General features: G+C 37.6%; 1 protein-coding gene across 3 annotated transcripts in view; it reads right to left on the bottom strand.

The window, feature by feature from the left end:
• LOC145998801 (ubiquitin carboxyl-terminal hydrolase 48-like) overlaps positions 1–15,616 on the bottom strand; it is a 319,266-nt gene that overhangs the window by 274,372 nt on the left and 29,278 nt on the right. For all 3 annotated transcript variants that reach the window (XM_083135408.1, XM_083135411.1, XM_083135410.1), the window contains exons 8-11: positions 15,355–15,465; positions 10,084–10,313; positions 6,566–6,799; positions 4,287–4,447 (exon numbers count right to left, since the gene is read on the bottom strand). In XM_083135408.1, coding sequence (XP_082991534.1) covers positions 4,287–4,447; positions 6,566–6,799; positions 10,084–10,313; positions 15,355–15,465 — 736 coding nt within the window. The remainder of the gene's footprint in view (positions 1–4,286; positions 4,448–6,565; positions 6,800–10,083; positions 10,314–15,354; positions 15,466–15,616) is intronic.

Here is a 15,616-nt window from a genome sequence, read left to right as displayed (position 1 = left end):
AGCAACTTTAGAGAAATTTTCATCAAGTTGAACACTGTTATGCCATCAAATGGAGCTTTTGAGCATTTGTTTGGTTTTGGTGGAAACTTGTTTTCAAGCAAAAGGACACAGCTGACTGACCAGAACTTTGAAATACAGCTGTTGCTAAAATTCAACAGACAGTTGAATTTGGATTAAACAACTTGGATTGGACAAACCAAACATTGTAAATCACACATGCATGTTATACATAAAGTTAAAAAAGTGGTTTGTACATTGTCAATAGGACTTTCAACAGTGCTAAAGAAGTAATATCTTGTCTCATACCAAAGGTTTGTCAGCAACTAGCTTCAGGACAGGTTTCTCTTAAAACTGTATTTTTTTCCCAAACACCTATTGTGGAAGTTTAATATATAGAACAATAATGCAGAATCATTAATTTGAGTGTTGATATACAAAGCAATGAGTGAGGGTGGAACCAAAAGAAAAAGTGTGGACAATAATGCTTAGTTGTGCTGGATGCTAATATCAAGATAAGGACATCCAGATGATAGATGTACTGATATTACAGATAATGTATGCATGCACAGTTTAGTTAGTTGATATCTGGATACATCGACAAATAAGTATGTAGAGGATGTATAATCAAGTACTGTATTTGGATATTACATATCCAGGTGTATAGTTTACCAAGTATCTGAATAATTTTATTATCTATATATTAGGGCTAAGCCAATACTTTCGAATCAATATCAGTGCCAACATTCATCATAATGGCGATACTTGAAAAGTTGTAATAATTCTAAGTAGTTCAGAATATGTAATAATTTTTATATGTAAGTGGAACTAGGATATTGTCTTGAATATTAATTTTTACGCAAGATGATCGTTTAATCACCTCATTCATTTCACTACCAATGTCTCTGGATATTTAACCTCTGCAAAGTATTGTGACATTTTTGCGGACTCTCGGAAACCCCCAGACTCCGGAAAAGTATCAGTCAGCATCTGTGATTCCATTCAATACTTTCAGATACCAATGCATGGGACTCTGTATCAGTTCATTCCTACTATACATTCATGGTGACGCAATGTGACTAATGCTGTCAGGTAATCCGATGACTATACAAAGTATGTAGAAAATTTAGATATTGCTTGTCATAATTCTCTGGGTTCATGCTCCTGATAATTCTGTTACGAGTTTATGATAAATTGCAATTGAAACTTTTTGTTCAAAATGCTTCCTTCATATGTGCCATTAAAAAATTAATTATTGCCACCAAAAATGTTAAAACAAGTCAGGTGGTAACTGGTATTGTGATAACTACCTATTATCTAACTGTAACAACTAGGAAGTTTCAAATATCTGCATAGCTGTTTCTTGTTCATGCAGAAGAAGCGAAAAAGTAGCGAGTAGCGCATAGGAGTTTTGTTCATTATTCCAACTGCATCTTGTAATTTTATGGCTGTTATATTTCTTCTAAAACCAGCTATTACCTTCTAACAGTCCGTTTCTCTTAAAAAAGTCCAGTAGCCTCCTTCCCTCCTCATTCCTCTGTCCTCATCCACCTGCTCGAAGTATTTCCGTATACCCTTTCCTGTCTCTTCCCACTTGTGCGTTAAAATCACCCATTACAATTTGTCATTCCTTTCGTACCTGTTCTTCCAAGTCTTCTTCAAATTCTTCTTTCCCCTCCCTTGTACATCCTGTTTGTGGGACATACACTTGAAATATTTTTATTACTTTCCCTCTTACATTCAATTTTAGTTTAATTATTCTGTCGTTTACCCTTTCTACTTCCTCACTTATTCCACTTCTGACTACAAATCCAACCCCGCTTCTCCTGCCCTCTTCAGTATCTACCCAGTACAGTTTATAGTATTTCCTCAATTTCATTTCCCCTCTTCCTTTCCATTTCGTTTCACTCGTTACAAAGATGTTGATTCCTCTTCTCTCCATTAGATCTACAATTTCTTTAGTCCTTCGTGTCAGTGTTCCAATATTCAATGTCCCTATTAATAGCCCGCGTTGTCTCCAATTTCCAGTCCGGTTCGCTTCTTTCGTTTCTCGATTTTTTTATGTTTTTGGCTGTCGGTTAATCGGGCATGTCACAGCCTACACCTGGGTGATAGGGCTACCTACCACCCGTAGGTTCTCAGGTACACCCTTGTTTTCTGTTAGGGTTCCAACTCCCTTAGCCTTTCTGGATTCCTCCAGGCCCACAAGGCAGTGGAGGCAAACACTTTTATGGCAGGGTTTTTTTGCCATGACACAAGGCTGTCGATGGGTATTCGTGGTATTTGCTGAGTATATCTATGCCACTGGACACCTTCCACACCTTATAGTCTTGTCGACTTGGTCTGGGACTGCTTAATTGGGTTTCCCTTATTCGCAGCTTCCCCTCATATCTGAAGGAGGTTTCACTATCTGCCACCTGTGACCCGTCCAGTTGCTGAGGCTCGCACCGGACTTACAACATAATATTCATAAACCATACAGAATTTTTCATTTTCTAGCAGATTTATAGTGTCGTAGAAAATGCTGTTTATCTTTTGCTTACATTTTTTAGTACATAGCATCTGGAGAATTTTTTGTTGCATATAGGAATTCTATAGAAAATGCCAACAAGACTAAGATCTATAAAATAATATACGATAATAATAGTCAATGTGCTTTAGTTATCAATCACACAATCAGATATCTGAACTGCAAGTCTTACTTTGAAATTTGTTCTAAAATTAGTGAATTATTAGTGAAAATTTATTACAGAAATTCGAAGGAACCATAATTTTGCACAAGACTGAGAATCATAAGAATGAAAGAAACAGGTTTCTGAACTGAATATTTTTTGGGAGTGGAATCACAAGAACCGAATCCAGTGGAATCACAAGAACCGAATCCAGAAGTGGAAGTGAACTGCTTGTTCATTTTGCAACTTTCTCTGTTGCAGACTACAAAATGCATGTAAATTCTAGATGATCTGCAAAATTCCCTGACATTTCCCTGTTTTCCAGACATTAGCAACCCTGGAACAGTAATATTCGCAGATGACCAGATATTGATGGCATCAAGTGCAGATGGTGTACAAAGGTCTTTCAAACTTCAATCAATTCCTACAAATTATAACATGAAAATTCCAGATGATAAAGCAAAGTCAATGGCAATAATGGTAAAAAAAAACATACTAGAGTAAAAATAGTGGTATACCATAAAATAATTGAACAGGTAACAAACTTTTTATATATTTCAACACCAAAAAGATGTTGAGAAAAATTTAATAAAATATAATTGATTAAATGGAATGTTGAAAATAAATTTTGGAAAACAAATGAGAAAAGAAATTCAAATTAGATACCATATCAATCTCAAAACCAGCTCTTCTATATGGTAGTGAATGTTGGACTCCGTGTCAACATGATAAAACTAGAATAAATTGTTGTTCACAAATTACATTTTTGGGGTCTGTAAGAGGAGTAAACTTGCAATTCAAAATTAAAAGTGAAGAAATCCGAAGTAAATGGAAGGTCGAAGCGATGGTGGATGAAATTTAAAACAGTTCTGAGGATGCCAGATATCCATCCGTTTGCCTAAAAATTAAATTACAAGCCAAAAGGAAAAAGAAATTCAGGAATGATCAATTTTTGTAGTCGCAGAATAAGCTTTGGTTACCCACACCTACAAGAGGAAGAAGAAGAAAACTGATTATTTTCTAGCATCCTGAAGAAATCAATTCAAGATCTTCTTCAAGAAATCTGGAAAGAAGGAAAAAATATAGGTATGAGAAGATAGACAAAAAGGGAATGGTCTACATAAAATAAAAACTGTCATACTAATGCCCGCACAATCAAAGAAACTACCCACAGTTTTAGGTTCCAGATGTGGGAGTCTCAAGTGTAAAATGTGGTATTGCCACATGCCTGACTTTTGTCTAATCGTAAATAACACCTTCTAGGATCAACATGCAGTGCTAGTACCTTTGAAAATGGGTCACAGTTCATTCTTACATTACAGATTTATCAACTTTGCATACACCTATTCTTATATGTAAAAAAAAATTCTGGAGAGCAATGCAATTTTTCTCCATTGCACTTTCTCTGTGATAATGATGAGAAATCTGTGAACTTTGATTCGTCTTGTGTTTTGCAGTTTGCCATCCATAGCCTTTCTGCCTCCCTTGCCTTTCCTTTTCACACACACATTTCATATTCAACAAAAGCTATTTCTGGATGGTCCTTGGATATTCTACAACAGAGTATGTTATGCAACACATGCATGGAATAATTAACAATGCTACAAAAACACTTACTCGACAAGCTTGGCCTTTAATAAATTACTGATCTGCTTGCTCTCCTCTGATGTCTTGATTTCCAACTGCCTGAATCTACATTTATTTGCAACACACTCCCTACACATCTCATTACGAGTGAGACGAGGACCTCCACCGTATTTTTCATACAGAACATCTGCCTGTGTAACGAGAAACCACAGTTAACAATCAATTTTGGTAAACACTTCATAAACAATATTTTAAAATAAATTAGAACATAGAAATAAGCACTCAAAAAATGAAATTAAAGAACTTATAATATTTACCCAAACTTGAAAAAAAATTAGAGCAGAATAATTAACTGTAAAGGAACTATTATTTCATACCACTAGCAGCACGTTTGTCAACTTTCATCATTTAACCTTTTGGAGCCCAAGGCCATTTTCACAGGTAACCAACCCTCTTGGTGCCTGAGCCGATTTTCAGCAAAATGCAGAGTTTCAATTAAATGAGTGTAGATCGGAGGCTAATTGCCCTAGAGAGACGAGTGATATACCGTTGTATGCGGAATGAACCAGAGATTCAGACTATATAAAATTTATGCACATTCGGCATAAATGTGGCAGGGGGAGAGGGGGGGGGAGAAATGCCAAAATTCGAAATTTTTTGGAAAAAATGGGGATTCCCCCATCTCCAAGGAAAAAGTACATGACAGTGTCGACATGCACATGGCAAATTATCGCTGGCATGTAAGGAACATAAAAATATTTGCATTATTATCGTATGACCAATGTAACGCGAGGTGTGCTCACAAAAGAAATCGTCAGCATGCCACTGATTCAAGCTTCAAAATGCAGCGTTATCTTGAAATGACTGTAGCTCAGAGGCTAATTGCCCTAGAGAGATGAATGATATACCGTTGTAAGCAGAATGAACCACAGATTCAGATGATATAAAATTTATGCACATTCGGGGTATACATGGAGAGGGGAATCCCCCCAAAAATCATTTTTCTAAAAAAAAAAATTGGGGTTCCCCCCCCCCAAAGGTCATGAAAAGGTCAACATGCACATAGAAATTATCACTGGCATGTAAGAAACAGAAAAATAGTTGCATCATTATCATATGACCAATGTAACGCGAGTTGTACCCCCCAAATGAATGGCCTGCGCGACACTGTCTCAAGCATCAAATTTTAGTGAAATGCTTTTTACATTGAAATGACTATAGCTCAGGGCTAATTGCCCTAGAGAGATGAATGATATACCGTTGTTCTATTTTTAGACAATGCAGGGTAACCTTTGTAGCCACTTGTGAAACACTTGTGCTCAAGAACAAAGGCTTTTCTTCGGCACCCCTCGAACTTACATTCTTACGACACACTTTCAACAACCCCTCTTTCCCCTCCCCAACTCCCACCCCCCGCTTGCGCCTGCACGGAAAACATTCCTTTTGACCTCTAGTACCAATAAACAAACTTCCTTCCAATGCAGTTTCCAGGGGTGAGGGAAACGCATTGCTTTAGAACAACAAAGCCGGCCTTCCTTTGTTGGCCAAATTTTTCCCTTGAAAAAAGATGCAAAAAAGAAGTCACCTTTCTCCCACCATTTTCATGAAAAAAAAGTGCAACAATCATTTCTGTTAAATACATGTGTTAACAACAATATGAAAAAAGAAAATCGGAATTCTAGCCAAAAATAGCGAAGTTATAACGTAAAAACTACGACCTTGACAAAGCATCTCGATCGAGACGATCGGGCACTCGAGGGTTACCTAAGAGCATCTCGATCGAGACGATCAGGCACCAAAAGGTTCAACAATTACCAGTCAGGGTGATTTACCAATAAAAAAATCTGGGAACGTAAATTCTAGGTTCTGGTGTATATCATAATCTTCCCAACAGGAGTTGTGTTGCGTACAGAATTGCCAAATATAACTCTCTTAGTTATCCAGGCATTTCTCATGCCAGTTTTATTTTCTCATTTAAATTTGAAAATTTTAGCCCACAGAAATCACAATAACAAATTATGAATCGCCTTCTATTGTAGCACCTTAATAATATGCATGAGAATCAGATTAAATAAACAATATAGCATTGTACAGTCATGGACACTTCTGGGTAGCAATGATCCAATTGAAAGCCAATGGGGTTGTTCACTCCCAGAACTGTCTGTGACTGCCTATTTTAATGTTTTAATGAATTTTATCTGGCAGAAAGGCAACATAAAACAAAATTATGTCATTCACTACGAGATAAAAAATTAAATCTTATACTGAAATCAGAACAGGAATCCAACTTGTTCCACAAAGGTACTTACAGCTTTAGTGCTGATGCACTTGGCCTTAGTAACACTCTCTGGATTCATTTTCTCATGCTTGCAAAGCAAGGAGCTGTTTTGTACAGGAGGGTCGTCATCGTCACTGCCTAACCACTTATTCAGCCAACTCAAGGAAATGAATTCAAAATTATCATCATCATCATCCACCGGGAGCATTTCATACAGCCTCTTGATTTCTGCCTGCCTGGCTTTTCCTACTTCCACTATTTTATCCTGTAAAAGATGTAATTGCTATATTTCATCACAAATTTAGTCATAAAATGTTGTCTTTGCTATTTTCAATTAGGGATGGAACACATTAATAAGTACTCTATTTGTATAGGTAAATATAGGCATATCGATGTATCAGTAAAGGAATGCATATTTCAAAACACAAAATGTGAAATAACACATTGTAATGTTAATTTTTCATGTTTCTGAAAGGTGGGAGGAGAATTTTCCTACCCTGTTTTGTCACTAAATTATGCAAAATGAACTGCAAAATGCGAAGTAGACTCAAACAAAAAATTTAGAGTTTGTTTACCGACATGACACTTTCTGAAGTTTGAATTATCCTGAGAGTTATATAATTCATGGAAATTTGATTTATTCTGCTGCAAATATTTGAGAAGCAAATATGGATCCTGTTATACAGGAATAATACTTAATACTTTGCAAATTACATAAATGTGCTATTAGAAGGGATATGCTTATTTTGTGTAATAAGTGCAGTTTTTAAATCAAATTTAGGATTATATTCACAATTTTGAAACCAAAATGTCATTTTATATACCACTTTTGATCCAATTTTTCACCGCTATAATACCGAAATTTTGCTTTTTTATTTTCCAAAAATATGTGCCTCTAATTATCGGTAATTTTACCAATCTGATATATTTATAAATATCTTACAATTTAGCACAATATTATGCCATATTGTTATATTTTTAGGATATAAACATATAATATCCATTCTGCATTTTTTGTAAGTCAATGTCTAAATATGGAGCATCCTTTACATTGCAAATGATTGGTTCATCTGGTAACATACATTTATTAAGGTCAATGAACCATTTGGAATTTTATATCAGATTGGTAGAATATCGGTATTGGTAAACTTTATATCAGTATCGGGCAAATTTTCATATAGGTCCATCCCTACAATATATATAAAAATAATCTTCAAATGGCATATTGCCCTATGCTTACAATGCTTGTATTTAACACAGTCATAAATAGGAAACTCTGATTAGTCATATTGTTTGTAGTTTGAGACACATTGTATATATATAAAACACAAATAACTGGTCTGATCTGATATAAAAATACATAAAAATTATAAACATTTCAATAACGAATGTGAATTATACTTATGCACATTTAGGTATTCATTTTTACGAACAAAGAGCACACAAATGATATTAATAAGGACAATTCTAAAATAGAAGAAATGTCAATTTCTAGGATAGATTTACAAAAATGTGTAGCAGTATTTTTGCAGGCTCCATAAAAGACCAAAATACAGAAGAGTGTCAGCCAGTATGAGGAAATAAACTCTAAACATTTATTTTTATTCTGATACCACTTTTGTATTGAATACATCAGCTCAGCCCTAGTAAAAATGCTCCAAGGTAAAAAGAATAATACGCAGGACATGGTGTGACATTGTGTATTGTTTTTACATTATTACCTTGAACATTTTAACATTTTCATACCATGTAATTTTATTGGAAGAATTCTACGCTGCTTCTTGAAGAACATCAATGTTCATTTGGTTGAAATGTTGAATGAAAAAAAAAAAGACACCCAAATAAGGTACATTGTTTTCATTTCATTTTTACAAATCAGCAAATGGTACCCTTGTCCAGCTACAGGCTGGCCTCTCAAGGCCCATGATAAAATTCAAGTATAATTCCCGGTTTTCAAGGAGAAGTTTCCAAAAATTCAAGGGTCCAAACAGATGTTTTCTCTATTTTAATCTTACGTATCACCGCCTCTCACCACCCAAACACAAATATATTGACAATGTAAAGGGTCTGTGATTCCAATGTATCCAAAAATTCAAATTTAATTTAATTGAACGGTGTATAGATTTAAAATATTTGATTTAAGGTGCGGAGTTTACATTTGCCATTTCACATACTCAGACTCGAAATACATCTATAAACACAAGTCACAAATGTTAGGGAATATACTAATCTAAGAAAAATTGTCTATTGTACAAGAATTTCAAACTCAAATTTACTTAATCAACTTCAAGATATCTTATTTTGCAAGAACCTTCTGTCTGTCAGATAGATTGTTCTGCAAAGGACACTAACCAAGTAAAGGGATTGGGAGAATTCTGTTTATTTTCCCCGCAGCTTTCTCTTTTTCTTCCTCAATAGAAATAAAGGAAAAACGGTTAACAACTTGCCTCGGAACACTTGAAAATATATGAATTAATTTGGATTAATAAAAGTTGCAATTTTTCATGTAAAATTCACGCATAATTCCTAGAGGCAATAATCCATGCACAATTACCAGAATTCAAGGAATTCCCGGTGAGTAGCCACCCTGAGCTAACATATGGGCATATCCTTGGATCTTACACCTGTACCCCTCATGATGAAGGTCATATGTTTCCCCAGGCATCTCACTGTCAGAAATAAAGTGACAGTTCCTGTCCTGCCATTGCAGCTGGATTTGAGTGATTGTGATGTCATCTTGTGTACAGTACCTGAACATGAAAGGAGTCCTGGCACTATTCAGTGTGGTATGTGCATTGGCAAGTTCAATTTTAATTGGTGCACTTTATGAGTGATTATTTAGTCTGATAACACATTTCATGTTACTGTTCATACAAGGGCATAAGTCATTGGCAACTATGTCTTTTCTCGAAGTTAAACGGTGGCACCACAATATGATCGTATGTCCCGGAGAATGTGGTACCCGTAGCATGTGCACACATCACTAGATGGCAGCGTGATGTATTGCTATCTCACATAGGGTGGAGGTGATTTAACCACCATACAAAATGGAGTGGCCTGGCATGAACAGCGTTCTTCAGGAAAATATCCAGAGAAAGTCACAAAGAACTGTGGGGAGCTGCAGGGAATAATGCCCTACCATAGCGTATGCCTCTTTCATTCCTGTAATGCAAATGTAAGCTTTTTGAAACCTTTCTGGTGTGCATGATCAGCGTTGTTCATACATTCTGCAGTGTTATAAACTGTCCTCTTTAATTTGTATATTTCGAAATTCAACATTCTCGAGAAAAAAAAATATGTTGCCATGGCTTATGCCCCAACCCTCGTATATACCCAGCAAGCCATGAAGATTTTTTGGAGATCAGGACTTTCATCCGGACAAAATGAAAAGGTTGAATGCCCTGGAAATACGTATTCAGAGCAGAATTCACCAATACATAATAAAACTCATGAGTCCATGCCAAAATATTGCTTAAAAATAAGTAGATTCAAATAAGAACTTTGCCCAATTTTTGCATTAACAAATATTCTATTTTTAGATTTACTTACCCTATTTGCATTAACATCATTAACCCACTGCTCAAAGTTTGAGTTCTCTTTCTGAACTAAGTCCTGAATCCTATCTGATATATCCCACTTTTCATCTGCAGAACTCTCACCCGATTCTTTGACATTTTCATTTGAGGACTTCAAGGTATAAACTAACATATATGCATTATTGGAACTCAGGTGACCTTTTGGTATCCGAGGTTGTTTTGATTTTTTTGCACTTGTACTTTCTGAAAGAAAAAAAAAACAAGTGTATTATTGGGAAACTTTTACAAATATACTGATTGATGTAAACACCTAAAACAAGGATCATCAATAAATTGTACTATATGCAGGGGGACTTTACCAGTTTCCAGAAGCAGCTAGTTACTCGTACGTGCCACAAAATAATAAAGTGAATGAAATTTGAAAGTACGAGGGCGATTCAATAATTATTGTCCCCGGCATACTTAGAGGATATGAATTGCAATGAATGATGGGGATATTGTAGCCTAATGTCTTAGATGCCTATATGCAAAATTTCAGAACCGTAGGTGCTACAGTAAATTTGTTTTTCTCTTTTTATGTGTGAGAGGTGGCACTTAGTTTGAAAAATGGAGAAAACCGAACAACGAGCTGTCATCAAGTACCTCCAGAAAAAGGGGCTAAGCCCAAAGGAGATTCATGAGGACATGGTCAGTGTGTTGGGTGATGGGGCTCCTACCTACCAGGTGGTAAAAAAACTGGTGCCGCGATTTCCGTTGCGGCAGGGAAAGCTGTCAACAGGCCCCTGGTGCTGGTCCTCCACAACAGCATCCACCCCAGAAAACATTGATGCTGTGCATGACATGATTATGGCTGACAGAAGAATCACGGTGCAACAGTTAGCAGACACCATGCACATCTCTGTAGGCTCAGTGGAAACCATTGTGCATGAACACTTGGTATTCAGAAAGGTGTCAGCGCGATGGGTCCCCAAAATGTTATCCCGTGAACAACAGAAAGACAGAGTTCAATGTTCAAGGGCTGGTTTGGAGCTGATGGGGGCAGACCTGAAGCAGTTCTGCGATAGATTTGTGACAGTGGATGAGACATGGCTCCACCACTATGATCCCGAGTCCCAACGACAGAGTATGGAGTGGCGGCACAGCAATTCACCTCCCCCCCGCAAATTCAGGGTGAAAGCATCAGCACGCAAGGTTATGGCCACAATTTTTTGGGATGCGAAGGGTGTGCTCCTTATTGACTACCTGGTGGGACACACTGTTACTGGGGACTATTATGCAGCCCTAATCCCTAAGTTACGCGAAGCAATCAAGGAGAAACGGCGTGGGATGTTGCGGCGAAAAGTGCTGTTTCACCACGATAATGCTCCAGCACACAGAAGCCATGTTACTGGTGCCGCAATCCATGCTGCTGGTTTCCATGTGTTGGAACACCCTCCCTACTCACATGACCTCGCCCCTAGTGACTTTCATTTGTTCCCGAAGTTGAAGGAGCACCTCAAGGGGACGCATTTTCCCTCAAATGCTGCTGTTATGGACGCTGCCGAAGAATGGCTCACGGCTCAGCCACAGACATTCTTTGAAGCTGGCATAGTGGCTTTACAGCATAGGTGGAAGAAGTGCATTACTGTGAAGGGGAACTTTGTGGAAAAATAATACTGCTTATATGTCAGGGACAATAATTATTGAACCACCCTTGTATTTCAGTAAAACAGCACATTTTATAGGTACAGTGTCTTCAAAATACTTTTATGCCATCAGCATGGACATCCGCAGGATTTTTTTCTAGGGAGGGGCAAGCAAGGTATTCTTTTTCCAGGGGGGGCAAATGAGGCATATTTTTCCCCATAATAGTGATGCCCCCTCAAAAAACACTAAGTCTGAAATTATCATGCTTCTTCAACAAATTTATAATAATTAACATAAATTACTGTGACAAATGAAATTATGTGTGAAATATATAATTTTTAGGTGGACATTCATTTCCCAAGGGCAGGGCCGTGGTCCCCCTTGCCCCCGCTTCCAGACGTCCACGGCCATCAGAATGCCACCCTTGTAGCAGCTGGAAGCACACCACTCACCAGCACAATTGAATATATGTAACCCCTCAACTCAAACACACAGTGCATTTTGGAGCTTTCCAAGCCTAGGTTTCATCAAGTTTCTCCTTGGCAAGTACACAGTGGAACACTGAAATAGATTGACTGAATGAATTACCGTATTTACTCATGTATATTTTGCCCCCAAAACTCTGGTGCATATTATGCATGGAATAATTCAGACAGCCAACATGGGACCACTCATGTTTACACTATATCACTGCGTATAACATGTATAAATCAACAGGCACAAATACAATTACACTGTTCGGCAAAATTAAACTTTTTGTCGCTCCCATGAACCAAATTAGGTGATTCTTATAGATTTGGAACTCCTGAGTTCGAATCCGCAACCAGTTTTTCTCCAAGACGTACCAGTTTTGAGGGAGGGGGTGGGGGCGGGTTTCAATTACCACGCAAAGGTGCTATTCTCCCCCCATATAAAATTGCATGCTATCATCAGAATTTCAATATAAAACAAGCTGATACAACTACATAAAGAGTAAAAGTTCAACATTTGCATGTCAATTGGTGTTCCTGCTCCTCTTGTAATTTGTACAGGGTGTCTCGCGTGTCGCATTCCAACAGAAGTCAGCCAACATATTCACACTCCATTTCCCACTGTAGCGCCTCTCCATGGTAGCTATTTGTTGATGAAACCTTTCACCGTGTCCATCGCAGACCTCACCCAAGCTGTACTGTTGAGGGAAGAAATCCAAGTGACAATGCAGGAAATGTAACTTGAGGGACATATTAAATCCCATGGTACGAAATGAAGTAATTAACCTGCCTATAATGTCTTTGTAATTAGGTGACTTACGATTCCCGAGATAATTCTTAAGTGATGTAGTCAAATTTCAGTTGTTCCATAAGCGACGGAATGTCACTGCAATACACCAAATCACCATCCTTTGTAAAAATAGGAACTAGGCTCACCTCTCTTTTTCTGTACATCGATATATTCACATCTCGGTCAAGTATATTCCATTGTTGAAGTCGTGATGCAAGCAACAGGGCCTTGGTCTTCGGAAGGTTTAAGTCTCTGATGAGATTATTCAGTTCTTCCTGACTTATCACATGTGGTTCCTTAGTGTCAGACAGTGGGGCGTAATTGGGATCTGAATGCGTACTCGAAGATTGTGCAACATCCTGACAAGTCGCAGGTTCTTCGTCGGATGAAACACTACTCAGTGTGTATGAGTCTGGTGGTACGGGTACAGGCAGAACAACATCTTGTGGGAGAGGTCTCTTCGCGGAATCCAAGTCAGGATACTGTATTTTATGCTTCGTACCTTTTCAGAAACCTGTAATATTGGTCAGGCAGAAATAACAGTCTGCAACATGATCCCGGGGCTCGTGCCAAACCATAGGTACGGCGAATGGTATCGATTTATGTGTACCTTTTAACCATCCTTTTAGTGTACGCGCACACGAGTTACAACTTTGTTTGGGAGCCCAATCGCGATCCTGGTCGCCGACTTTACACCCAAAGCACAGGTGGTACGCTGTCTTTAGGAACGGTGACAATGCCCTACTTTGCCCCTTGAAGACCACTTCCCCACATATGTAGCAGAATGAATCTACCGAGTTTTGCAAGTTCGTGGCATGTTGGTTTAACACAAATGTCAATATTTCACGCAGAAATATTTTTCCTTAACGATATAAACAGACACAGAGTAACGCGACTCTCTTACACCACGATCACCTCGGAAGTAAAATATCTGCTTCACGAGACAAGGAGGTGGATGTCTTGGCACCTTTTTCCAGCCACATCCTGTTTGTCGTCTAGACAAGGGGGTGCCAACGAATGACCACAAGTTGATTATGAATCCTTTTACCTTCAAGGAAGCAGAGGTGACAGTGTAACGAAAATAAAACGTTGAACTCCAATGTACACAAATAAGCCTGTCACACATAGTTAAAAATTGTAAGATACCATTCATTTTAGAGCCAGTCACTTATGGCTCATGGGACATCGTGAAAATATTTCTTCCAGTAGTAATGTTAAAATGCAATATTCACATTTTTGTTTTGACATTTATCTGGAATTCTCAAAAAAATGTGTGTTGTGGCAGAATTCACTGTTTTTTTGGAGTGGGTGGGGTGTATTTGGAATTTTTTTCTATTTCGGAGGGGGGTTGTGGGGGCAGGGGAAAGAATGTTCCTAGGATATAGTAACAATTCTTGGATTGAGGTAAAAATACACAATTATGCATTCCAAGCATAAAAAATACAATTTCATTACAAAAATACAATTTTTCGGTAATTTTTTATGGAAAATGCCCCCTAAAAAAAAACCTTACGTGCTGGAACTTTTTCAATGCGATATTCGTAATCAGCGACTCGAAATCTATAAGGTACACCCTTTCATCCTCGTGGGAGGATTTTCATGCCGATCAGTGTTACCAGGTTGAATTTCTTAGTAATAATATATTTTTTAAAAAGTGAAATTGCCATTTTTCATGATTTTCTTACTTTGTAACAGAATGTTTTGTGACACCGAGAAAAGCGCAATTCTGACAAATCCATAACATAATTTTGATCTCACTTTTTTCTAATACAAAATAAAAAGAAGTATAAGCTTTGGGATGTTAAACACAGTGCAGGGAGAGGGGGGAGGTGGCGTCACTTGGTGACTTATTGTATACATAACAATATTCTCCTCTTGGTCCACATAGCAACAGGTGATTTATTGAATAGATATGATGTCATTCATTCTTGATTGGCATAGCAACAGCTTTATGACCTACAAGAAAGCCATTTCTTGAACCTGAATTGTACTGCACATTATATACGAAATACAATAGTTTGTTGCCTTTCCCCATCAAATTGTCACTGTTGACCCACAATATGTTATCAAGAACAGAACTGTGCTGTCGAAACATGGCATCTCTATCTGGCTGCCATGAAAGACCATATTTGCTTTGATACAAACGGATGTGATATTAGTGTTATAATGTCACACCATGCGTACACATTAGAGTAAGAACTTTTGGGACAACAAACTTGTGCAGAAGAGCAAGGCACCAAGGTACAAGAGAATTCTCTAGAGCTCCTGCTCCACACAGAAATATTGTGCATTATCTCGTTAATAAATTTAGGAAAACAGGATCTCCTCTGGATTTTGATATTTACATTTATACTGCATCCTATTCATTTGCAAAACAAAATAGTTTTAATATAACTACCTCCTTCAAGTTCCTCTTCTACACCTAAGTTTAATTTCTTTCCGTCCATCTTTTCCACACACTCATCATTGAACTTGTACCAGACTCCTGAGGTGCTATCACAGATGTGGGCTGTGTGTAAAAGGAAAAATCATTTAAATCCACCACAGGTTAAAAACACAAGAGTAAGACACGTAACAAATGTACAAACAAGCTTGATAAAATGAATGACCATTACACACAAAAGTTTTCCAAAACAAACACAGGGTGCCTGGTTGCCATT

The sequence above is a fragment of the Lepisma saccharinum genome, chromosome 14, assembly GCF_977018435.1.
Source record: "Lepisma saccharinum chromosome 14, izLepSacc3.1, whole genome shotgun sequence".
NCBI classification, from domain to species: Eukaryota; Metazoa; Arthropoda; class Insecta; order Zygentoma; family Lepismatidae; genus Lepisma; species Lepisma saccharinum.
The sequence above is the reverse complement of the archived record's forward strand: the minus strand, read 5'-3'. Positions and strand labels throughout refer to the sequence as shown.